The sequence below is a fragment of the Ammospiza nelsoni genome, chromosome 8 (assembly GCF_027579445.1).
Source record: "Ammospiza nelsoni isolate bAmmNel1 chromosome 8, bAmmNel1.pri, whole genome shotgun sequence".
NCBI lineage: Eukaryota > Metazoa > Chordata > Aves > Passeriformes > Passerellidae > Ammospiza > Ammospiza nelsoni.
The window spans coordinates 24,273,673-24,296,377 of NC_080640.1; the positions used below are offsets into that span (position 1 = coordinate 24,273,673).

The window sequence follows — 22,705 nt, forward strand, 5'->3', positions numbered from 1 at the left end:
GCCCCGCAAGTGCAGGGGGAAGGCACCTGCCTGGGAGGCACGATGGGGCCGGCAACAGCCGCTCAACCCCGACACCTCGTTAGCAGCCCTGCCCCTCGCTGGCTCTGCTACAAGGAGAATCACCCCTGGTAAGAGAGCTCTCCATTGTGCAGGGTGCGCACCCACAGCGCTCCTCACGGGCACGGGCCTGCAGGCGGGGCACAGGCGGAGATAGAACAATGGCTCACTTCTCACCCGGGCACCCTGCCCTCTGCGTGCCCGGTCATGTCCCTGTGCCTGCAGGGCTTGGTACCTGCAAAACGCCCCCACCTGAGCTGTGTTAGCCACAGGAGGAGAGGACACCGTGTTAAGCTGCACCAGGGGAGGCTTAGGTTGCAAATCGGGAAACATTTCTTCACAGAAAAGGCGATTAGACACTGGAATGGGCTGCCCGGGGAGGTGGGGGAGTCCTCGCTCCCGGAGGCTTCAGGAGCGCGGCCCTCTGTGCCCAGGCGGGGCTCGGGCACGGGGTGGCCTCATCAGGGCTGAAATCCCCATTGTTCCTGCCATTCTTTGATGAATTCCGTCAGAATTCACTGCACGGAAAAGCTCTCCATAGGCTTTCACCCTCTGACTTGTTCGTTCTCCCATAGTCCTTGGCAGGGATCGATTTTTTATCTTTCTCGCAGTAATTGTTGGGGCCGCATCTGTCAGTTCGTACGGGGCTGCCCCGAGCCCGCGGGCACCCGATGGTCCGCACGCCTCCTGCGCTCCGGGTGCTGTGGGGCCGGCCCCACCGGGCAGCTATCGCGGGTTTCACAGAGCTTGCAGGGGAGTCATTTATTCCCGAACAGGCGCACAGGGGCCGACTCCCGGTTCCCGTCCCGGTTCCCGGTGCGGGCTGCGCGGCTCCGCCACCACCCTGCCGCTGTGGGACACCGTGTGCGCCGGCAATAGCGCTCCGCCGCCGTGCCCGGAACTCGGCGCGCAGCCGCTGTTCCCGGGAGGGCAGCTCCGCAGCGGAGCGGTCGGTGCGGGCACACGTGGGCCGGGCGGCGGGACCGGGCCGGGGGAACAGCGCCCGAACCGAGGGGCAACGCGGGGCCGGGGGAACAGCACCCGAACCGAGGGGACAGCGCGGGGCCGGAGGAACAGCACCCGACCTGGGGGCACCACGCAGGCCGGGTGAACAGCGTTGGACCGGCCAGGACAGCGTCGGAGCGGGTAGGACAGCGTCGGATCGGGCCCACGGCCCGCACGGCCCCGGTGAGTGGTGGCTGCTCGTGGGGAGCGGCCCCGCGGCCGGAGCCCTTGGCCAGCTGAGGGCCCCGGTGTGCCCGGCGGCTCCCCGCCCTCGGCCGCACTGCCGGGGCGCTGCCGGCCTGCCCGGGGCCCCGGGCCGGGAGTGCGGGGCGCGGGGGCTGCCGTGCACCGGCATGGGCCCCGGGAGCGGGCTGCGGTGGGGCTCGCTCGGTGCTCTCCAGCTGGAGTGCTGTGTACCCGTGCCCTGTGCCGACTGTGCTCTCTCCCTGTGCCAGCTGTGCCCGCCGTCACACGGAGGAACTCGGGATCCTGCTGGCTGTATGCAAGTGCTGAACCAGTGAAATGGAGGAAAAAGAGAAGAAGAAGCACCGTGCGAAGCAAAGCGGGCCGAAGGCAGAGAAGAAAAGGAAGCGTTATCTCAATGAGCTGGGAATAGGCGATGAGGAGAATGCGCGGAAGAGAAACCCCAAAGCCTTCACGGTGCAGTCCGCTGTGCGGATGGCCAGGACTTTCCATCGGTGAGGGTGGGAGCTGCTCCAGAGCCTCGGAGGCGGCTGAAGGGGTGGGAGTTCCTGGGCTTTCTTTGTTACATTGTGTAGCCATACACAGACTGTGATTTTCACTGGTGTGTCTGCCTGGCGTTCATCATTGACCCAGTCACGTTGTGTGTGTGGTTTGTGTGTGTCAGGAGTGGGGTGCTTCGTGCATCTCTGTTGCACTGTACACTCTGTTAATCCACAGAAAAGCAATATAGCTCCTTAGGCTCAGTGGGAGTGCCTGGTGTCTCTGCTTGTGCTCCATTTGTGCTCAAGCCTTTGCAAATACTGAAGACTTTGAAGTATTAAATGCTGCTATCCATGGTGTTCCTGTGTTTATTTATTACAAATTTCTCCTCAGAACTCAGGATCTGAAGACTAAAAAGCATCACATTCCCGTGGTTGACCGGACTCCTTTGGAGCCACCTCCCGTGGTGGTGGTTGTGGTTGGCCCTCCCAAGGTTGGGAAGAGCACTGTGATCAAGTGTCTCATTAAAAACTTCACCAGGCAAAAGCTGGTTGAAATCCGGGGTCCTGTTACAATTGTTTCAGGTGAGGACAAAGAGTGGAGAAATGGAAATGCTTCTTTAGTGCTCCTTACTTGTCTTGCTTTGAGAGCTGGGGTGTGCTCATGTTCTCATGAATTTGGTCATTTTGAAGATATCATTTGGATGTGTGGTCTGGCATATGTACAGTAAAAGAAGATTGGACAATTTTAAATTAAAAAGTTATATTTTAGTACAGTTATAAACAGGAAAAAACAGACACTTCTGCTGTGATTAATGTTGGATGATTTACATGCTAGACCAGAATCTGAGTCTCAGATACCGTGGAGGAACTCCAGGAATGTGACCTGAAAATAGAACTGTACAAATTGTTTTTCTCCCTCTGTTGCAGTTTTTGATGCTTAATTCTGTTTCCAGGTAAAAAGCGCCGGCTGACCATTATTGAATGTGGGTGTGACATTAACACAATGATTGACCTGGCTAAAGTTGCTGATTTGGTAAGTTAACCATTGAATGTGACCCCTACTATAATTTATATTGAAATTGCTACTTTTGATTGGACTGCACCAGTGTCTGGTTTGTCTACACATTTTTTGCTATCAAAGGCAAAACTGTCCTTGGTTTGAAAGAGAACAAGACCTGATCTCTTTGACACACCTTATGTTCTGGAACAACCCCAGCACTTTGCTCATCCTGAGGGTGGGGGAAAGTAAAAGTGTATGTGTTTGTGGGGTGGTGGGGAGGATATGAAAGAAGAGAAATGCTGCTGAGCTTCATTGCCAATGCAACTGGTAAACTTCTAGTGGAAGGTGTTACAATGAGCCAAGGTGACACAGTGACTTCTCATTAGGGGATTTGGTTAAACCATATAAAATCTGAAAATGAGTTTTAGTCAAGTAGTTTTAAACTAATGTTCAAAGTAGAAATATTTATTAGTTTACTAGTTGGGGTTTTTTCTGCACCCTGAGGTCTCCATCTGTTTTGCAGTAATACAGCTGATTTCAGTAGAGTGTGGTCACTGTTGTAATTTACTTGCAACTTTTGGATTAAGAGATTGCACCAACTGATATTGGGGATCCAGTGCATGATCCCTTTGTTTAGAATTTTACTTTACATGTGGATTTGGAGTATATTATTCACAGCTGATTAGGTATTGGGATCCTTGTCTAAGTATTAACTATGTAAATATCTAAATACGTGTGCACACTTACCTAGATATTCTTCTACTTTTATGTTTTCTAGTGAGTATGGGAAATGTACCAAACAGTACAAATACTTATGCTGGTGGATGATTCAGATTCTGTGTGCACATGGTGGTGCTGAGAATCTGTTTGGATTTGTTGTTAGGGGGCTGAGATTACATCAGTGCTTGAAGATCTGGCATCAATTCCTGTATGCTTTGAGTTTTTTGTTGTTAAAACCCTAAACTAACTTTGCTTCCATTTTCATGTGATTGTTGGCTGCTGTGTCAGTGCATTTTAGAATTTTAGTTCCTGAGAAGCTTAAGAGTTTAAAGGTGTGGTCTTTGAAATAACCTCATGTGGGCACTGGGGTGTTGCTGTAGTGAAATGTGAATATTGCGTTTACAGGTTCTCATGCTCATTGATGCCAGCTTTGGATTTGAGATGGAGACATTTGAATTCCTGAACATTTGCCAGGTACATGGCTTTCCCAAAATTATGGGAGTTCTAACCCACTTGGACACATTCAAGAACAACAAACAATTAAAGAAGACTAAAAAGAAGTTAAAGCACAGATTCTGGACTGAAGTGTATCCGGTATGACATTTAACATTAATTTTTTCATGTATTTTGCTTTATGGAAGCTAAATTAAAAGTAGGTCAATACTTAAGTGTTTATTATATTCTTACATCTTTTAAATAGGTACGTGAACAATGTTGATACTCTATCAGATTGTTTAATCTTTCTTTTGTTTGCTGAAATACTTGTGTGATTATTCTCTCTCCTGGTGTGATAAGCTGCTTAATTTACTACTAGGTCTGTTATGCAGGTGCTGTGCAAGGAGGATCTGCTTGTAGGTCTGTATGAGGTCTTGAGGATGTGACTAGTTTTCCAGTGAGATTTAGGGGACAATTTTCATGTTGAAGTAACCTGGTTAGTTTGGTCTTTCAGAACCAGTTGTAATATAATTTCCAATTAAGACTTACAAATTACGATTGCATTAACTGTGTATTTTTCTTGTTAGCTTTATGGGTATTACATAGAAATTTTTATGTTTTTATGTCTTTTTAATGTGTTTAGGGTGCCAAGTTGTTTTATTTGTCTGGGATGGTTCATGGAGAATATCAAAAGCAGGAAATTCACAATTTGGGGCGTTTTATCTCGGTTATGAAATTCCGGCCTCTCACTTGGCAAACGTCTCACCCATATGTTCTTGCAGACAGGTGTGTGGTTTTGTCTCTTTTCTTTATTCTCAGCCTAGATAGCACCTTGTTGTTTGAAAAAGCTGTGCTGTTGGCCCTCAGCTCTGTGTGTGAATGGTTGTTTGGTGTTCCCTGGGTGGCTTTGGGAAGGGAAGGTGCCTCTGCAGTTCAGTTCAGTTTTCACTTGTATCAGGTGATGTACACGCCTCTGGTATATTGTAAATACTTTTGAAACACAGGATAATTAAAATAATCCTGCTTGTTGATGAGTATACTGAATTTCTGTGGAAAAGAAACAGCATTCTAGTGATTAAACAGCAGCTGGTGAATTAGTCCCCTGAGTTCCCTGGAATATCCCTTCTGCTCTGTCTCCCAGTACAGCATTTGATTCACAGTCTCTTTGGAACATGAAAGTAATCTTGATGGCAGCTGTGCCTGCCTGAGAAATTACCTCACCTTTCATATTTTATTGCCAGAATGCTTACAGTTATGACTAATTTCCCACAATAATCCAAGGTGCCTTGAATGAGCCTCTTCTTTTTCTTCAGGAAAATTTGTTAGCAAGTAGATAAGCACTGTGCAAAGTCCTGCAAAATAGGTAAAGCAAAGAGAGGGAAAATGCAAACCCCATGTTCTGTAGTATTTAATTAACATTGTTTTAGGTTGCTATAAGTGTTGCAGTTTGATGATTGTTGGGTCAGCTTTGAGGTGATCTGCAGCCGGGTTTTGCTCCCGTTCTCCTCCCGGGCTCTGTGTGCTGCCTCCCCTGTGCAGTGTAGAGAGGAGTTTCCCCTCCTCTGCCTGCAAGCAGCCACTCTTTTCTGTGGGAGCTTTTGTGCTGCTCACCAGCATTCCTAGGGAAAGGAAGGTGTTGTGTGGCTGCAGGGAATGTGACATTCAGCTGTTTGCCCTCTATCGGTGAGATTGATTAGAGGGGAGTTGTGTGTACAGGGCCGATAAAAGAGTAGTTAAAATGTGCTAAGAAAGCATTACCTGCTCAGTCAAGTGTCAGTAAACCTTCTGGAAATTTGTTGAGCATAATTTTACAGCTTTTAGAAAAGAATTCTAAAATGTTCTTAGGAGATCAGTTTTTCCATGATTTTTTTCTTTCACATGATAATTCAGTTTTGATTATTAGAGTCTGCAGATCATGCAGTGGCAGCAGTGATGTTCTCTTTTCTTAAATTACCTTCTCTCAAAAGTTATCATTGAGACTCTGGGTATTGTAACTGTTATTTTAAATGTTGAGTAGAATGGAAGAGCTGACAAACCCAGAGGATGTTCGAATCAATCCCAAATGTGACAGGAAGATATCACTGTATGGATACCTGAGAGGAGCACACCTAAAAAACAAAAGTCAAATTCACATGCCAGGTAATTTATCAGTCTTAGAATTCTTTCTGTACTGATATGCGAAAAACAGCATAGCTGCAAATATTTGTATCTTCAGAGTATGTTATACAACAGATTTTCCACCTTTCTGTTACGTTTTTGAAATTGTTTTCATAGTGCACATTTTTGTGAAAATAAATCTTGTAAATAGTTTTGCAGTTTTGTTGCATTGATAAAAACCTTAAATTTTTTTATAAGTGTATCACTTTTAGAAAGTGCTTAAAATGTACAACATATCAGCCCTAATAATGACAAGTTAATTTAAATTATGTGAATTAGTAGATTATGTTTATTATGGTCAGAATTGATTTAATATTTTAAGTGAATGATTAAATAGTTTAAATTTAGAAATACTGTGATAATAAATTTACAGACCTACTCAGAAAAGGGAGCTGCTGTTTTTGTAATTTGAAAACAACCAAAGAAACAAACAAAGCTTTGCAGGATTCTGGTGAATTTCTGTATACTTCTCTGAGTTCAGTGGTAAGGCAGAGGAATTGGATGTTTGGTACAGAGCTTCCTGTTGATGAATCATTGTGTGTCCCCTCAGGTGTTGGAGACTTCACAGTGAGTGATGTGAGTTTCCTGCCAGACCCCTGTGCTCTCCCTGAGCAGCAGAAGAAACGTTCCTTGAATGAGAAAGAGAAGCTTGTCTATGCCCCTCTCTCAGGAGTTGGGGGTATTGTGTATGACAAAGATGCTGTTTACATTGACCTTGGTGGAAGCCATGCTCATGAAAAAGAAGAGGTAAAAGAATGCTGGTGGTGGTTTGAATTCTCTTGGAAAACATAGTTTTTATCCTTAAAGCCAAAATAAATGTTTATAAATAAGCTTCTTTGAAACAATCCTTATCTGTCCATAGTGGGTGATTAGTTCTTTTCTCCTTCAGGGATTTCAGAGAAGGGATATTTCTATTTCTTGTATTGTACAAAACATTGGAAGATCAGTTAATATTAAATACGTAAAGTTTGTGTAATAACTTTTTAAATATTGACCTAAGATTTATGAAATCTGGTGCTGGACTATTACTATTATTTGCAGGGCATGGTGATTGTTGGGAGAAAACTTTAAGGATTTGACTAGTCAAAGGGAGAAAAAAAAGGATTTACCTTCAAACAAAATGAATTCAGTTTTTTTCCCTATATTGTGCTAAATGTTAAATACCTTTGGGTCTGTGATAATGTGTTTGCTGGTATTTACTGTAGTGGTTGCATATTGTGAAGGAGTCCCTCTTCAATTTTTCTTGGGTTGATATTATAAATATTCTTGAAATGTGAAGAGGGGAAGGGAGACCTTGCAATTCTATTCTGAGAAAATGTTTCTTTAAAATGCTCTGCAATTTTTTCTTGCATAGGTATATTTCTGCTGGTTTAGACTGATAGGTGTCACTAGACAATTATTTATTCAACTTCATTGAAAAGTAAGAAGTCTTGTCTTTCCAGGAGGAAGTGAGGCCAAATCAGGAACTTGTTCAGAGCCTCATCTCCACACACTCAGCCATTGATGTTAAGATGGCATCAAGCAAGGTCTCTCTCTTCATGGACTCTACACCCTTGGGTTCAGAAGATGTAGGACAAGAGTAAGTTTTGAATGTTGAGCAGTGTTTGAGCATGAATGAATAGAGATTCATGGCTCTAATTTAGGAAGAATTCTGAATAGAGCACAGCCTGTAAAATGTCTGTTTCTTCTTCTTCTGAGATTACTCATATGCCACAGTGTATTTTGGGATAAAAGTAATTGGTACTAGAATGTTTGCAACCTGCCTTCCAGGAATTTCTTGCTGATACAAGTAACATTTCTGTTTTAATTAATTCCATGGAAAAGGAAGAAATTTATTGGAATTAGTTTTGGCTATAACGTTCAATATTCTTGAATAAAGACACATTAGAGGATGCCAGTGCCTTTCTAATGGTCTATGTAACTTCACTTTCTTTGAAAGAAAATTTGTAGAACTCTTTAACAATATTAACATGAAGCTTCATTCTTTCATTAAAATTTTCTTGTACTTTACCATCTTACCCCAAATGTGGTCTTTGGGAGAATAGGTTTGTGATGCCAAAAGAAGAGAGGCAGGTGGATTTGAAGACTGGAAGAGTTCGTCGGAAAGCCGTATTTGAAGACGACGAGAAGGAAAATGATGATGCCGCAAGTGATGAGGAAGATGACCAGGAAGAAGAAGAAGATGAGGAAGAAGCAGTGTCTGAAGATGGAAGTGATGGTGATGATGAAAATGATGCTGAGGAAGAAAGTGAGAGAGTGCTCTTGCGGGAAGGGATGGCTGTTAGGAGAGCCAAGCGTCTGAAAACAGAGGTGCCTCAGGCAGAAGCTGTGAATGAGCTACCAGCATTTGCTGACAGTGATGATGATCTGGAGCTGAGCTCTGAAGAAGAAGGAGAAACTGCCCCTGAAGACAGTGAGATGGAGGAAGATGAGGAGGAGGAAGAGGAGGAGGGGGACATACAAAGGACTTGTGAAGATGAAAGCTCAGGTAGTGAATTTGAGGCTGCAAATAAGAGAGCTGAATCTAAGCAGTGTGATATGGATAGTGAACATACAGAAACAAAACCACAAATCTCAGAGCACAGCCCCAAAAGAAAAGGAGTGCTCACTACAGATTCAGGAAACTGCACTGCAGAAGAGGCATCAGAATCTGAGGATGAGAACTCTTCCCTTGAAGAGGGTGATGATGAAGGAGAATCACATGAGGAATTAGAAGCTGAAGAGTCAAATAGGAATGGATTTCAGGACAGTCAAGCAAAGAAAGCTGATAGTGTTAGACACACTAAAGTTAAAACTGTAGATACTGAGGATGATGATGTGGAGAACCTGCTGAGAGAGGAAGAGGAGTATGAAGAAAAAATAGATCTTTCTGCTGACACAACAGGTAGACTATAACTGTTTAATTTTTACTGTCCACTTTAATTGTATTAATTGTTAAAGGATATAATTAGTAAATACTCCATAATTTTGCCTGTCATATACATATATATAAATATGTATTTATATATAATTCTTAAGTAGCAAAACTTCAAGTTAGGAAAGCTTGAAATACTTGCTATTAAGCCTTTCATTTACATTGTGGTATGCAGTGTCAGGTTTCCTTCCTCTACCATGGAGGTGATTAATTTTATAAACAAAACTTCATTGATTTTGCATATAATTCTCTTTAATCTTTATATCAATTTATATAAAACAAATTATGATGCTCTATTACATCTAGAAAGACTAAAACATGTTTGGGGGAATGTTACTAAAATGCACTAACTGCTCACTGAGCACTGGAACAGGAATCTCCATCTTTGGAGATATTCAAAGGCTGTCCTTTGAACATTCTTAAGTCATGTCCTTATTTAAATTATTTTTGTAGTTGCTTAGTCTTGTTCTTTTTTGCATTTTTTTCCCTTTTCAGGTGCACTTAAATGGAAAGAGGACCTCACACAGAAGGCAGCTGAGGCCTTTCTGAGACAGCAGCGTTCAACTCCCAATCTTCGCAAACTTGTATATGGAACAGGTACAGATCTGCTTGGAAACTTGACTCAATATATGCTGGCTTTTTACTGTTACCAAGTTTTCAAGTCTGAATATTTGAGCATGGTCTTTTGGTGGGAGGCTTGAGGAGAGTTAATTGACTTTTTAATTGCTGATGCTCATTTTCACTAATAATTGTAATGAGAAGACAGTTTTTAACTTTTCCCGTTAAAAGCATTTTGAGTTAATTTTCCAGACTGCTCAGTTGTTACTCATGTTTTCTTACACAGTTATTTCTTCCAAACCTCTAAGGTTTGGTAATTTGTGTAATGATCTGGTAGATATTATGCAAACCCATTGTGGTAATTGTGTTTCCTAAAGGGATGTTGGCTGGTTTCAGGAATTTCTGTCTCACAGTGACTGTGGAAGAATCTCTTATACATGACTTAGTATCAGGTGTTTGTCAAGGGGAAAAATAGCTGGCTTAAAGGAAGAGAAAATTGCTGTTTATGTAACTTGTCCTGTTTTAATTCACAACTTGTACAGTTGTTGTCTGAGAGTGCTAATCTTGTTGTGCAGAACATTTGTAGAACATGATGAGAATTTGGCCTTTGTAAACCTTCCACAGTGCAGGTGTGGGAAGGCTTTCTGACAGATTCTCCAGCCTGTTATTGTTAATTTACATGCAAGTTTAATTCCTGTTCCTTCCTGGTCACAGATCATTTTGCTATTGTTCTGATTTGTGATATTGAACAAGCATCCTCTGTTTACTTATTGGACAATGTTTTTTATATAATTCCAGCTATGGAAACAATTGGATCAGTGTACCTTTTTCTTCAGGCTTTTACATTCAAAAGTGTTCCAGTTTGGTTCTTTTATTTCTTTAAACTACTGCAGCTGTTAGGAAACATAGGAAAGAGGTGGCTAACAAATTTCATGCATGTACTGTGGGGGAAATCATCACAGCCTCTGTGTTTGGTTTAGCTGTGGAGGATGAGGACCAGGAGAGTGAGGATGCAGATGATGAACTTGGAGGTTTGTTTCGTGTCAGCCGTCCAGACAAAGCATCCAAACAGAAGGCCAATGCTCTTGACTGCTCCAAATTCCTGGTAGAAAAGCCACAAGATTGGGATTTAGAAGAGGTAATGCCATTGGATAATTGCTTCTGCATATCCTGCTGGTTCTGTCCTGGCTCATAAAGCATGGCTGAGTTGTTATTGAAACAGAGCTGTGGGAGCTACGCCCACAGTGTCTTAGATTCTGCCACTTGCTGTCAGTATAAGTAACAGATTCCAAGGTTTGTTTTTAGAAGAGTGGCAAGTTAGAGTAAATCAATTTAATGCTTGTATCATTTGAGTATTTGGTGGATAATAGTTTATTCTTTATTTACCAAAAAAAAAAAAAAAAAGGCAGGGGAGACCCCATTGAAAATACAATGTAGGGTAGAGATTTTGGTAATGTAAGGACTTTTTGGCAAGAATTAAACTGGGTTCACAATGCTGCTTTTGGGGAGGCATTGTGTAGTTTTGGTAAGGGTGTCTTGATGTGGAGCTGCATGTGAGAATTGTCTCTGATGGGGGAGTGGGGAATGTCTTGGAGAATATTTCTGTTGATGATAAGCTGCAGCTGTGCAAGGCAATGCAGCTGTGCAATTTATTTTGCAGGTTATGAGCAGTATTCGAGACTGCTTTGTTACTGGAAAGTGGGAGGATGATAAAGATGCAGCAAAGCTGTTGGAGGAAGATGGTATGTGTAACACTTTTAAAAATGATTCCTCTATAGGATTTTTAAGAAAAGTATGACTTTTTAGTTGTATATACAGAATATTGTACCTTAGTGCTATACTTGCAGGGTTTTTTTGGTCAAACTATATATAAATTATTATATAGATACTAATATAATTACACATTGCTGTCAGTCTCTGTAGAAGCAGTAGGCATATACAACATTCTGGAAATTTACTGTCTGAAAAATAGAGTATGTAACTTAAATTACAAAATGGAGTCCTTAGTCTCAAGACTTCGTCATGCCAGCTTTGAATTATGTGTCTGAGTTCATCTGTTCATCATATATGGTTTATTCTTTTGGATAGTCATGGTGGAAATAAACAGAAACTATTCTTTATTAGGAAGACAAACTTGCCTTTCAGGTTTGGCTGAAAAGTGAGATCTATCTTCAGATGTTTTGGAGGTGGTGTTTTTGGGTTTTTTGTTTGTTTTTTTTTTTTAATTAGGAAATACTTAAAAAGTTTAAAAATCTGGCTATATCTTACATGCATTATGATTGTGCTTTAACAGGCTTCTATAAGCTCATGTTTTTAACCCAAATACGGTCAGCTATATTTAATTTTTTTTTAATTAAACATAGGAGCTCAATTGCTCTGCTGGTGTCTTGTGTCATTAGAGTGCAAACTAATGTATTGGGAGTCCTTTGGGGTGATCTAAACTTTATTTGCATTTTTTAAATCATAAGGGTGTTGAAAGGGTAAAGGAGGAGCCACGTTGAGTTTAGCTGGGAATTTTCAGCTGAAGCTGTAAAGAGGGCAAAACAAATGTATAAAACTTGATGGGAATCATAAGTATTTGGACTGAAGCTAATCTCCAGGGCAGCACTGAGAAATGCATAGCACTGAACACATGGGAGATGGTGTGCAGCAATACAGCAGGATGGTTAACTAATGCTCACATGTCTTGGGTGCTCACTGTTGCAGAAGAGCTGTATGGAGATTTTGAAGATCTGGAAACTGGGGTCGTGCACAAAGGAAAAGCTGCTGCTGGAGGAGAGCAGGTCTGATCTGCATTTTTATGTTCTTTAGCAACATAAGTATGTGTTTCTTATCAAGTGATAGGCATCCTATGTAATAAATTAGGAAGGAAATCAGTGGGAGCATGAAAGAAAATTTATGTTTATTGCTGACTTTATCTAGAGTGGCATATTTTTAGCCTGAGCCTGAATTTTTGTTTGTAGTTAATTATGTAGAAGTCACCTCACTTATTTAACAGTAGGTGTCAGGCTTAATCAAGAGCTGCAGGATCTGGAGGCAGGACAGAAGTATTTTAAAACCAAATGTAATCATAACTGTTTGTACTATGTCATCTCATTTGATGCAGAAGATTATAGCACACTGTTTAAACACAACAAATAGTGGAAACTTGACGCAGTTTCCTAGTTCATTCCTCTTATCTGCATAAAGGAGGCTGGTGGAAGCAATTTTATGCTGTGGCTTGGATATCTTCCAATAACAGAACTGTAGTTGTCTGTGACAGTACAAACTGAAAAATCAATTTCTTTTTGGACTGAGCAACTTGATGGCTTTGCATTTGTTATAAAATTGAAGGTAATGGCATCATTTTGGCAGTTTTGAAATGGTCTGTGAACAAACTTCCTTCTCCCTGCTCTCTAGAGTGCTTCCAGCTTTCCAGCAGTTGATAGCTCAATGCTATCAACAATTACTTTTTTTCCCCTCCTCTATTACATATGCTTATATTAGCTCTAGAATAGCAGGTAGGTCAGTTCTAGGGTCTGTTCCCTTATGATAAAATGATCTTCAGTCAAAAAAGTTTTGTCAGTGAAAAGGAATAGGATTAGATAATGAGATCTTTTGATCCTTGCTGAAGTTGTCTCCTTGTATGAATAGCTTACTAATTTCTGTCTAAAATGGAAATGTTTTTCAAATGTCTAATAATTGACACTATAAGAAAGTATTGTTTAATCATATCTATAAAAGTATTGTTTAATAATATCTATCAAACTGTTGATCAGAATGGGTTGTTTTCAGTGAAGCATTTTATGTGTTTGACAACTTTTTGTTGATTAGTCTGGAAGTGAAGAAGAGGAGGAGGAAGATGACAAAATGTCCAAACCAGAGCCCGAGGAGGAGGAAAAGAAAAAGGAACGCATGGACAAGAAAAGAAAACTTAAAGAAATGTTTGATGCAGAATATGATGAAGGGGATGCCACATACTTTGATGATCTTAAAGAAGAAATGCATAAACAAGCACAGGTACTGTCTGCTAATTTGACAATTTATCTGGCTATATGTCTTCCAAAATGCTCCACAGAGTTTGTCTCCCAAAGATTTTTTCCTGGAGACACAGGTGATGCTCAGGAGGTATTTCAGAAAGAAATACATGCTTGTGATTTTTTTATTCTTGAAATTTTTGATTCTGTTATCTGGAAATGAAAGCAAGTAAATAAGCCAAACAAGTGAAAGCTTAATTTAAACTGAGTGCAATATTTAACCATACTTTAAATCACTGAATAAGCCAGGATGTATTATCTAAACTTCAACTACTTAAAAAGTTTTTAAATAAAAAAGGCATCCTTTTATGTGTAGGAAGATGAAAATTCTCATATTAATTTCTGCTATATATTTTCCTGGTATTATTTTTAGTATGATTTTTTGCACTGTTTTTAATGGATAAGTAAATTCTCTGTGACAGTCTTTTTCATCCAACTGTGAAGTTATTTTGAGGAAAAAGTAATTAATGACTGTTGCTCTGTACATGTGGTAGAAGTCTTCAGTGTAACTGTATCCAGAATGTGAGGTGTTGGTTTTGTTCCAGGCCTTTGTTTTTTTCTACATGAGAACTTGTAAGCTTAAAAGTAGCTTCCTTCTTTGACTGACTTGGGAGAACACTGCCTTACATTAATAACTTTAATAATGTTAATAACTTCACTGTCTTGTCTTTTGACAAAATTTTGCCCTAAATAGTTTTTAAATTAATTCTTACCTGCTTGTATTAGCCTCTGCCACAAAGGCGAATCTGAGCTCTGATATGCTGATGCACTGAGAGCACTTAAAGGGTAAGGAAGGACATTGCAGTAAAAGAATCAGTGTCTGAATACTGGGTACTGTCTTTCAAGTAGACTAACAGGGCCACTTGGGATCTCAAATTGGAAGGGCTTTGTGGTGGTAGAGATCTTCCCCCAAAGTCACAAAACCTACCAGATCTTTCCCAAAAAGATTTATATAAATGTTAGAATGTTTTAAATAGAACCATCCCTTCTTGAACAAGTTGCTAGTACTTGAATTTTGTGAATTATGTCTTTGTCGCATAGCTGAACCGAGCGGAATTTGAAGATCAGGATGATGAGACCAGAGTGCAGTATGAGGGATTCAGGCCTGGCATGTATGTTCGAATAGAGATTGAGAATGTGCCCTGTGAATTTGTCCTGAACTTTGATCCTCATTATCCCATCATCCTGGGTGGTCTGGGCAACAGTGAGGGAAATGTCGGCTATGTACAGGTACGTAGCCAAAGGGCTGAGTGCATTTTATGTCAGTGCAGGTGTGCTTCAAGGTGTCTGGAGTTACTGCTTTCTGTGTACTTGAAATACAGTAAACACAGACAGGAACTTCCATCCTTGTCTCCTGAATAGGGGATTTGCTTTAGACACAAAGTGTAATTCTACAGTAGCAGATTCTGGATCTTTACAGGCTTAATTGGATAACTGGAAAAAGTTACTGCTGTTTAATGTTCAGCTGCAGAGGTGTCTCAGGACTAAGGTCTGATACTGTGATTGCTAAATTGCAAACATTAATTGTTCTCTGACCTTCATGATCTATATACAAGTGACTACATAAAAGCTACTAGCACATATATAAATGTATTTTTAATATAATACTTGCTTGTATGGGTACACACATGGCTTCAGAGTGAGTGAAATACTGATTGATCTTCTGAAGATAAACCAAAGATAAAACTTAGTGTATAAAAATTCTGGTGTAGATAGAAGTTGCTTTCAATCATTCCTGGAAAACAGAATCACTGTTGCCATCCTGTAGTAGCATGGTTCACCTTCTGTTCCAACCAGCTGCGCCTGAAGAAGCACCGGTGGTACAAGAAGATCCTGAAGACGCGCGATCCCCTGATCCTGTCGCTGGGCTGGAGGCGCTTCCAGACCATCCCCATGTTCTACATCGAGGACCACAACGGGCGGCACCGCCTGCTCAAGTACACCCCACAGCACATGCACTGTGGGGCAGCCTTCTGGGGTGAGCCTGCTGCAGTGTGTCCTGCCTCACCTCAGCAGTGTACAGCTCTCACTGTGCATGCACTGTGGGGCAGCCTGCTGGGGTGAGCCTGCTGCAGTGTGTCCTGCCTCACCTCAGCAGTGTACAGCTCTCACTGTGCATGCACTGTGGGGCAGCCTGCTGGGGTGAGCCTGCTGCAGCTGTGTCCCAGCTCCCTTTGGCAGTGTGCAGCTCTCTGGCTTTGCAGGATGTACCAGGAAATGCAGCTTTTGCAATGAAAAGTACAGCTTTTTCCCCATGGAACAAAAAATAACATCAAGTAGTGTGGGAAAATTGGCAGTTCTCTAATATTTGTGGATTATTTAAGTGATTTGTGAATTGCTTGGCTTTTAATCAAATTCTGAGCATTCTGCTAAGTTGTAGCATATTGAAGAAGAGCCTGATTTGTGTGCAGATAGACTTTGCACACATTAGGGGCCCAGCCCTTGCATGAGTAACTTCTTGTTAACCATTCCTTTACGGGGCTTTAAATGTCAGCAATAGTTTGAGTGCTTTAAACTTTGGTTTTCTTCATTGAGTATATTTTTCATGTATTTTTAAGCTTTTGGAATTTAAATAGGGATTAGATATTGCATAGTAAAACTTCTCAGAAATTTTTAAATTTCATTTTCTTTTAGGGCCCATCACTCCTCAGGGGACAGGATTTTTGGCAGTGCAGTCTGTCAGTGGCACAACGGTAGGTTTGTTACCACACAATGTTTATTAACACTTTCTATAGATATTTGTGGAAAATATATATGTTTTGGGAAGAAAGTTTACATTATGATAAAACAGTGTAGTTGTAGGAACTATGAAAGTAGCAGGGCTCAAGCTTTTGAAAGGTGTATTATGTTGACGTAGGGAAACTGTATGGAGAGGATATTTTTGTTTGTTTGTTTTTTTAGCAAATTTCAGGAAGAAATTGTTTATTGTGAAGGTGATGAGGCTCTGGCACAGATTGCGCAGAGAAGCTGTGGATTCAAGGCCAGGTTGCATGGGGCCATGAGCAGCCTGGTCTAGTGAAAGGTGCCCATGGCAGAGGTGTTGGAATGGATGATCTTTGAGGTCCCTTCAAAACCAAGCAATTCCCAATTGGCAAAGCTTTTTTTACCAATTGTCATGTTTGCAGACAATTGGTAACAAAAGCTTTGCATGGCATTGTAATGAGCTTGTCAGTAATCAGTGGTGATTATTATCTCCTTCCTAAAATATGCCTTCAAGTACTATTGCACAGTTGTCTTTTTACATGTTTTAAAAGTCTGTTTTCATCATGTGTCCCTCGCATAATACAGTATCTTAGAGCAGTGCACTAAGCACTTCTCCTTTGAGACTTTCTGTCTGAGTGAGATTCTGTTCCATAAGAGAACACAGTGAGGTAGATCACAAGGACTTTTAGATTGTTTCCAAGGTAATTAGAATGGCAGTTCTGGAAATCTCATTAGTGAATGGTAGGAATGTTATGTCAGCAGCACCTCAACTAGCCTGTACTAGTCAATCTGCATTTTTCATGCTGCATTACTTCTGTAAAGGTTAGAAATTCTGAATCTTAGAAGTGAAATGTGGAGTGCAGGGGCCCCACAACATCCTTCTCTCAAAGTTGGAAAGATATTCATTCAGCGGGTGGACTGTTTGCTGGAGGAGGAGTTGGTTGAATGGCCACATCTGGAGGGTGGTGGTCAACAGTGCAGTGTCCTGGTGTGCAGTGGTGACAAGTGGTGTCCCTCATCAGTCTGTGCTGGGACCAGCACTGTTTGATGAGCACTGACCATCAGTGACACAGGCAGTTTGGTAGGCATGCCTGAGGAATGGAATACAGTCCAGGGGAACCTTGGGAAGTGGTCCAGGGGGAAGCCCATAAGGTTCAGTGAGGCCAAGTGCAAGGTCCTGCACCAGATGTGGAGCAGCCCCAATGTCAGTGCAGATTGTGCAGTGAAGGGATTGAAAGCAGCCCCTGCTGGGAAGGACTTGGGGGTTCTGGTGGATGAGAGGCTGAGCTGTGGTCGTGTGAACTTGCAGCCCAGAGAGAAAATCACAGCCTGGGCTGCAGCAAGAGCAGTGCCAGCAGCAGAGCAGGGGAGGGGATTCTGCCCCTCTGCTCTGCTCTGGTGAGACCCCAGCTGGAGTACCACGGCCAGCCTTGGGGCCCTCAGCACAGGAAAGACAGGGACCTGCTGGAGCAGGTCCAGAGAACAATCACAAAGATGACTGGAGGGATGGAGCACCTCTCCCAGGAAGAAAGGCTGTGAGAGAGTTGGGGTTCATCATGGAAAAGAGAAAACTCTGGGGAGACCTCATTGCAGCCTTTCAGTATATAAGGGGGGGCTTAAAAATAATGTGGGGATAAACTTAGCAGGGCCTGCTGTGATAGGACCAGGGGAAATAATTTTAAATTAAAAGAGTTGATTTAGGCTAGATATTAGGAGGAAGGTTTTTACAACAAGGGTGGTAAAACATGAACAGGTTGATGAGAGAGATTGTGGATGCCCCGTCCCTGGAAATATTCAGTCAGACTGGCTGGGGCTGTGAGCAGCCTCATCTACTGGTCTGTGCTCACTTCGGGGGAGTGGGACTAAATGACCATTAGAAGTCATCTAGATGACTTGCAGTCAAACTATTTTACGATTCTGTGATTTTAAATGGTGTCTTCACTGTTTGAGGAATACACATTCAGCAGTGTCTTTCATGTCTGATGTTTCAGCCTGACTTCCGGATTGCTGCCACAGGAGTTGTGCTTGATTTAGATAAATCCATCACTATTGTGAAGAAATTAAAGCTAACTGGTTTTCCATTCAAAATTTTCAAGAACACTTGTTTTATTAAGGTAAGTTCATAGGTATGTATACTGTAAAACCAGAGATACTGATGTTAGGAAGAAATGCACCCTGGCATTGTCTTCCCTGAGGCAGAAGTTCTCAGTTATTGTTGAATGCTGTTCTGGATCTCAGGAGCTGCCTGTGCTTTTTTGAGCTCCCTTCCAAGTGATCTCTAAAAGAACTGGTTACTACAAAGAATATGAGTAATTGTTAACCAGACAAAAATTCTGGAACAATCTCCTGATTCACATTCAGTGTGATTTTTTTTTCCTTCTCACCCTCTGCTTCCTTCCTAAAACCCCACTGATTAGCAATGACAGACAGCTTTGGAGGATGTAAACCTGTGCCTGGTCTTATCTCACTTATCAGTCTGATCAGTCTGATCCCACTAAATTTCAGCTCTGGAGTCAAAGGAGACTTCTAGCAGTGCTTAAGACTTCTCAGTTACAGTTACAAAAATGTCTGGGGTAGGGAGTGCTGCAGAAGTGAATGTTCACTGACCTTCCCACTGTGCTTAGCTGGGCTTTCAGCTCAGGGAGAGCTTAGGTTGTTGTGCATTTGAGGCAGCAAGCAGCTAAGCAGTGATCTTAGCAGTGAAGCACTCAAGTGTTTGCACTAGGCATAGAGATATTTTTTTTCTTGCTTTTCTTGTGATATATGAAAGAAGCACAAACCTTCAAGAACTGTATTGTATTAGAATCTCAGAGCTAGCAACTTAATGCAGCTTGGTTGTTTTTAAGGTATCCTGTGTTCTAGCAAATTACTTTAAAGGAGAACTGTAAAGCTTCTGTAGATATGTTCTGGTTTGAAATTTTAAATACATATATTTAATGCTTAGCAGCCTTGCCTGTGATGTATGACTAAGTAGATTGCTTTCAGTAGCTCACCTAAAGTCAGCTCTGGGTTTTTGGTATGATCAGTACTCTTAAGCTAAAGACAGTGCTACGCTCCTCCTGTTTCTTTATAAGATATGCTTGTGGGAATTCTGGTTTTGTGGCCTACACAGGTCACAGAGAGAGACTTGGCATCTTGAATGACAGTGGTAATTCACATTTTCAGGGCATGTTTAACTCTCAGTTGGAAGTGGCCAAGTTTGAAGGTGCAGCGATCCGCAGTGTGAGTGGCATCCGAGGCCAGATCAAAAAGGCCCTCAGAGCTCCTGTGGGTGCTTTCAGAGCAACATTTGAAGACAAGCTGCTGATGAGTGGTAAGTTGCACATTGCACGTAAGGTATCACACAGCTTTCATCCTTCTTCACAGATTGTAAAGCTGTGTCTCAGAATTCCGGGATTTGATAATTGAGATGTGAATTCATGGAGTAAGAAATACCTTGTGAGATGTGGAGTGAAATTCAAAAGAAGTGTACTGTGTGTTGGATTTCTTTCACTTCTACTCAGAAGTCATATAATATGCAGATGAAAAGGCTTGAGTTGAAGACAAGCATCTTCATGTGTTTTAATGATTTACAGAGCACAGTTTTAGTGTTTTACACAGCCTTTTTCCTTGAACATGATGAATTTAGTGGTACAAATGCTTAAAAGGACACTTTTCTGAGAACTTTTTTCTGTAACCTTTTGGGGAAATTGTGCAGAGGATCTCCTGTGTTTGCTGAGTGTCACTGTGATATTGAGAATATGAGTTTATACTTACTTGGGTTTATATGACCTGTTTTCCTAAACACACCAAAATCACAGATAGTGCAAAATAAAAGCAAGTTAGTTCTTTTATAAAAATAGGCAAAGGAAAAGAAAATTGGTGTTGTCAGTAATTATATAGGCACATTACATATATGAATTCTGTTGCTTGTTCTTGAATATGAATGATGAACAGGATGGTATTCAGCTGCCTACTCTTGAGGAATGTGTGCTGTTCATGCCTTTATGGGGTTTTGCATTGCTTTTACCACAAGTTGAAGACATTTGGTCTATATACCAAACACACTGCTAGCATGTGGTGCAGTATCTGTTCTGTTCAGGCCATCTTTGCTTAGAGTGTGGATGTGATGAACACTTTACATTTCATATTTTTAGAGCCAAGTAACGTTCCCTTTTCTTTCAGATATTGTTTTTGTGAGGACTTGGTATCCTGTTTCTATCCCAATGTTTTATAACCCTGTAACATCCCTGCTGAAGCCAGCAGGTGAGAAAGATAGTTGGAGTGGAATGAAAACAACAGGCCAGCTGAGGTATGAGCGAGGCATCAAACTGAAACAAAACAAGGATTCTCTCTATAAGGTAATTTTCTGTTTTGTTTTGTTTTTTAAAACCAGTCAAATTTGCAGTGTGTCTCAGACCTGTGCAAACTGAGAGCAGTGTAAATACATGTTCATACACATGCATGTGGGACTTTAAATTTGTATCTACAAGGCACAGTCCTGGCATGAGATGGAAATAAAACAGTTGAGAGTAGATTGTTTGAGTCACTTAAAGTTTATAAAGTAATCTGCAGAGTAGAAGTCCTCTCCAGAAGCTTACTGAGACTTCTGCTGTAGTATTTGGGGTGAACATATCATTTACAGTTCAGTCCAAGGATGTCAGAGGATGTTGTTATTTTACTTTTGGTTCATGTTTTTTATGCTTTGTTTGGTTTGGGGTTTTTTTGGGGTGTGTATTTCTGTTTTGGTTTGTGGTGTTTTTTGGGTATTTTCCCCACTAAAAGATGCAAAATTAAATAAAAGCTTTTTAAGATCATGGGTATTATATGTATGTTCTGTATTCATTCTCTTAGCCTATTGTGAGGGAGAAGAGGCACTTCAATAAGCTCCACATCCCTAAAGCACTGCAGAAGGCACTGCCTTTTAAGAACAAGCCTAAGAATCTTGAGAAGAAAGGCAAGACTCCAAAAGACCAGTGGAGACCAGCTGTTATCAGGGAGCCTCATGAAAAGAAGGTAATTATCACTTACTCTGAAACAAGGACTCCTGAAGGGTAAATGTGTTGTGTAAAGCTTTTCTAACTATTGTTTTGGCATTTGAATCTACTGCTAATGCTAAAGATATATATGTTCCTGGTGAAAAATGATCACTTGCAATTTGTTTTGTTCCTGTTTGGCACACAGTATGTGGATGGAACTGTCACTGAGTGGATGGTGTCTATTTTTTAGACTAGTAGGTTACCTGAAGCCTAAATACGACTTTTGTCCTTGTCACGGCACTTGCAAGGTATTTCACTTGGATTTAGTGCTCTCATATTATGGGTGACTTAAATTGGCAGCTGCAGTTTTTTATTTGACTTGTCATTGCCATGCATTATTAACACAGACAGGATTTGAAGCAAATATTCTGCTTCCAAAATTGAGAATTAGAGTGCTTGCAGAGGCAAGAAGATCCAAACTGCAGTTTAAGTGTTCTATAGTAGCAATTAGGCACAGCCTTTTAAAAGCTGTCTAACCAAAATCGGAGTTCACAAAAATTAAAGCTTTGATTAATTTCCTAACAGGATAAATAATTAAACCATTTTAGAAATTGGGTAACAGGTGCAGAGATAATTAGGAACTTGCCTTGAATCTCTGATTCATTATGCGTGTCTGCTGAGGTTACACTGCTTCTTGCTCACCAAAACTGAGCTGCATGTATATTGATTGTGTATTTTCTATTCTAGATATCAGCTCTACTCAGTGCTTTGAGTACAGTGAATAATTACAAGATAAAGAAAGCCAAAGTAAAGCATCGGGAACAGCTTAAAGAATATCTCAAAGTTAAGCAGAAGGAGGATGAACAGAAATTCAAGAGGCAAAAGGAGGCTAAGAAAAAAGTCTATCGCATACTGGGACAAAGGGAGAAAAAGAAGCAGAAGTCAAGCTTGAAAGGATCTAGTAAGGGAGAGAAGAATATGTAAAATATCATCAGGTTTCAGGCCAAATGAGGAAATAGGGTAGCTGTGCAATTTTCTCTTGAAGAAACAAAAAGGCCTTGGGCTACACCAAATGTGCTTTCAAGAGAAGAAAGAAATGCAAATATGACCTTACTCACACTCTTGAATACATTTGGTATTGTATATAAATAAGATGTAGAAGTATGAATTGTGGTTTTTATACAGGAATATTCTGGAAGACTTTGTATTTCAGTATATTTCTATGCATACTGCATATTTCTGCATTTTCTAGCCAATAAAGTATTTTAATCAATTACAGAATATTGTTTATTTGTGTGTTGCCTTAGTGGACTTCCATGGAAGAAAACTCTCCTGAATGTCTCCAAATATGTCCCTTACTTTGAGCTATTACCTAAGTTTTGCCCTTGGCAAATATTTTATTAAAAGGTGTGAAGATCAACAGTTACTGGGTAGGAGCTTGGGAAATTCTTTATCTTTGATCAGAGTAGCTCACTCCTGTGCTTAGATCATTTCCT

General features: G+C 41.1%; 1 protein-coding gene across 1 annotated transcript; it reads left to right on the top strand.

Moving 5' to 3' along the window:
* Window positions 1-1,089: 1,089 nt before the first annotated feature.
* On the top strand, window positions 1,090-22,490 carry BMS1 (BMS1 ribosome biogenesis factor). The gene is made up of 23 exons (XM_059477423.1): window positions 1,090-1,245; window positions 1,518-1,760; window positions 2,140-2,330; window positions 2,702-2,781; window positions 3,874-4,062; window positions 4,547-4,689; window positions 5,921-6,042; window positions 6,611-6,807; window positions 7,503-7,639; window positions 8,106-8,944; window positions 9,470-9,571; window positions 10,513-10,670; window positions 11,193-11,274; window positions 12,239-12,315; window positions 13,346-13,531; window positions 14,590-14,778; window positions 15,346-15,526; window positions 16,183-16,241; window positions 18,243-18,365; window positions 19,417-19,564; window positions 20,416-20,591; window positions 21,085-21,246; window positions 21,957-22,490. Exons 2-23 carry the CDS (start codon window positions 1,585-1,587, stop codon window positions 22,191-22,193), a joined length of 3,954 nt encoding a protein of 1,317 aa, XP_059333406.1. The 5' UTR covers window positions 1,090-1,245; window positions 1,518-1,584; the 3' UTR covers window positions 22,194-22,490.
* Window positions 22,491-22,705: the final 215 nt, after the last annotated feature.

What these genes read in the sequence shown, in the direction of transcription:
- BMS1 (XM_059477423.1), top strand. Translation starts at nt 1,585, where the DNA reads ATGGAGGAAAAAGAGAAGAAGAAGCACCGTGCGAAGCAAAGCGGGCCG. An exon ending in AGTCTGTCAGTGGCACAACG is followed by an intron (nt 16,242 to 18,242) that starts GTAGGTTTGTTA and finishes CTGATGTTTCAG; the next exon opens with CCTGACTTCCGGATTGCTGC. An exon ending in AGACAAGCTGCTGATGAGTG is followed by an intron (nt 19,565 to 20,415) that starts GTAAGTTGCACA and finishes CTTTTCTTTCAG; the next exon opens with ATATTGTTTTTGTGAGGACT.